The 3178-nt window shown below is 38.5% G+C and overlaps 1 protein-coding gene across 1 annotated transcript; it reads left to right on the forward strand.

The window, feature by feature from the left end:
* Positions 1-1540: 1540 nt before the first annotated feature.
* On the forward strand, positions 1541-2029 carry LOC127131366 (uncharacterized). Its single transcript, XM_051060292.1, has one exon. It carries the CDS (start codon positions 1541-1543, stop codon positions 2027-2029), a length of 489 nt encoding a protein of 162 aa, XP_050916249.1.
* Positions 2030-3178: the final 1149 nt, after the last annotated feature.

A 3178-nucleotide genomic window follows, 5' to 3' on the forward strand; every position in this document is an offset into this window, starting at 1 on the left:
TCTTTTATTACTTGCATGCCATGCTATTCTCAGTTATAAATACTTTAATCATGTTGCTTTCAAATAACATCATGCCTTGCTAAATTATTCTGAGTCTGGCGTATGAGGATCGTCGTTACCGATGGGACTCGGTAGAAATAATAGGCGCGAATATATGATTTAACTATGTTTTGGCTTTAGTTTCCAAATGTATGTTTTACTATTTTGACACGAGAATGTGGGACAAACAAAGGTTCAGTCCGATAGTGCGAGAGTGTGAGGAAGGAACTGGATACTGGAAACTAGGCATCGATCCTAAAAACAACGAGAGCGCTTTAGGCATCGTTTAGGATCACATTTACCCTCAAAATACGCTTTTTAATTAGAATGGGCGAGCGAGATCAAAATCCAGTGGTTATGAGGTGCGGTCTTAATCGATAGCACGAGAGTGTGAGATGGGACCTTTAAGTAGATATTTTCTACACAACGCAATAAAATCGTATTTAGTGTCTGAATTCTACCTAAGCCCCTAGGAACACTGAATCCATATTTAATACTCGTTTTTATCATAACTTTTAAACTGTTAGAAATTAGTATTTTCATTCCCGTTCATAACCTTATAACCTTTAGCCTTAGCTTTGCGTAACAACAATATATAACATTAGCTTGACCATTAGTCTTTGTGGGTTCGATAATCTTTTAAAACTACACGATAGATTATGCACTTGCAATCATCGTCCGACATATATGTCAGTCGCCGATCAAGTTTTTGGCGCCGCTGCCGGGACTAATTAGTCAATATTGTGATTCCTTTATGGCGCAATATAGACTAAGGCAATAAATTTTCTTTTTCTTTGTCGATTGTATCCCAGACACTCGCTCTCAGAGCAAGAAGCTAGAGCAACCAATTGATGATATCGAGCGTTATCTTAATTTAAGACGCAAAATCAACAAATTTTGTATTAAATATAATCTTCCATGCCCTATTATCCCAATTTCAGAACCAGAACAAAATATGGCCGAAAGACCACAAAACCGTGAGTTGAAGTATTATGATGTTACATCGCAAGTAGAACCACATAGCAGCATTGCTTCCCCTACCATCAATCGAAACGATTTCGAGTTGAAATCTTCTCTATTATCAGTCGCTCAACTAAAACAATTTCCAGGTAGCCCTATAGACGATCCTAACTTACATTTGTCAGTGTTTGTGCAGTACACAGACACAGTGAAAGCAAATGGTGTTAGTTAAGAAGCGATTAGACTACGTCTTTTCCCTTTTTCCTTAAGAGATAGAGCTAGATCTTGGATCCAGTGTCTACCTTCAAACTCAATAACCACATGGGACGAGTTGAAGGAAGTCTTCTTAGCCCGATATTTTCCGCCAAGCAAAACAGCTATGTTAAGAGCTCAAATCAACAAATTTAAGCAAAAAGACAACAAATCTATTTTCGACGCTTGGGAACGATACAAGGACATGATGTGACTTTGTCCACATCATGGACTTGAAGAATGGATGATTATCCATACTTTCTATAATGGTTTGTTGTATAACACTAAGATGAATTTAAGTGTTACCGCTGGCGGTGCTGTAATGGACAAACCATATGACGAAGCTTATGAACTCATAGAGAACATGGATCAAAATCATTTTCAATGGGGAGGTGAACGTGTTGCTGTAGAAAAACCAACTCCGAAAGGAGGAATATACGAAGTTAATGGCATAGACCACGTCAATGCTAAAGTGGATGCGCTTAATCAAAAAATTGAAAGCTTGGCCATAACACCAGCAGTCGTCGTACCTGCCATAACACCAAACTGTGAATTATGTGGAACCCCTGGGCACACTAATATTGATTGTCAGTTATTGGCTGGTGTTCCCACCGACCAAATAAAATATGCCCAAGGAAACCCATATTCAAACACTTACAATCCTGACTGGAGAAACCATCCAAATTTTTCATATAAAAGTAACAATGCTTTATTTCCACCAAACCCAGCACCTGTTATTCCACCTGGCTATCAGAAAGGAGCCCCAGTTGCTCCATAAGCACCTAGAAAGTCAAATCTGGAGATCATGATGGAAAACTTTATAAATGCCTAAGCTCAACAAAATAAAGAGTTTGCAAATCAAAATGCTCTTACGAGTGAACTGATGAAACAATTGTCAAATAAGTATGATGTTATGGCTACGCGTAAAAAAATGTTAGAAACCTAGATCTCTCAAGTAGCCCAACAACAAGCCGCAGTAGCAGCCATAGCTAGAGCATTTCCTGGTCAACCACAACTAAACCCAAAAGGCCACGCTAACACTATCACACTTCGTAGTGGAACAAAACTAGATGAATCAGTTGACCCAAGAATCCAAAATCCGGCCATGTATCAAAATTCTGGTAACGGATCCGAAAAGGTAAATGAACCAAACAATGATGGAAAAGAAGACAAAAACGGAGATGTAAAAGATAAAGAACCACCTTATATGCCTCTGCCACCATACAAACCATCTATACCTTATCCCTAAAGACTTGTTAAGTCTAAAAATGAAGGACGATTCAAGAAATTCGTAGAACTTCTGAAGCAACTTAATATCATTATATCATTCACAGAAGCCATTACGCAAATGCCTTCATATGCTAAATTCCTTAAAGAGATTCTATCCAATAAGAAAAAGCTTGAGGATGGCGAAACCGTTATGCTTACTGATCGTTCACCATTTTCACTATGTTTTCGTTGCTTATCCGACAAGAAACTAAGGATATTGAGACACTATGTATGCATTATGGTACCTTTACAGTTAATTTTCATTCTCGTAAGTTATTTAAGCAATTTTATTAATTGTCAGTTTTATTTTGTGTTTTCACGATTTTATACTTTGGTTGTCGTGTTTATGCTCTCCAGGTCCACGGATAAGATTCAATGGTTTCAATGTGTGAAAGTGGAAAGTTTCGGCATGTGAAAAAAGAAGATTTCCTAGTTCAGGAGGCCTGACACGGCCACCCGTGTCAGCCTGACACTGCCCCGTGTCAGCCTGACACAGTCAGTGTCAGCCCAAAACGCTAATTTTACAATTTTTGGGCTTTTTCGTCGGGCTTAAGCTGTAGGGATGTTTTAGAGATTTCCACCTTCTGCTAAGGTATTTTCACTATATTAGGAGAGTTTCTACAATAGAACCAGGGGGATCTTAGAACGAGGCGAACAC

Source organism: Lathyrus oleraceus, chromosome 3 (assembly GCF_024323335.1).
Source record: "Lathyrus oleraceus cultivar Zhongwan6 chromosome 3, CAAS_Psat_ZW6_1.0, whole genome shotgun sequence".
Lineage (NCBI taxonomy): Eukaryota > Viridiplantae > Streptophyta > Magnoliopsida > Fabales > Fabaceae > Lathyrus > Lathyrus oleraceus.

Coding starts and splice junctions, on each gene's coding strand:
- LOC127131366 (XM_051060292.1), top strand. CDS start 1,541: ATGAATTTAAGTGTTACCGCTGGCGGTGCTGTAATGGACAAACCATAT.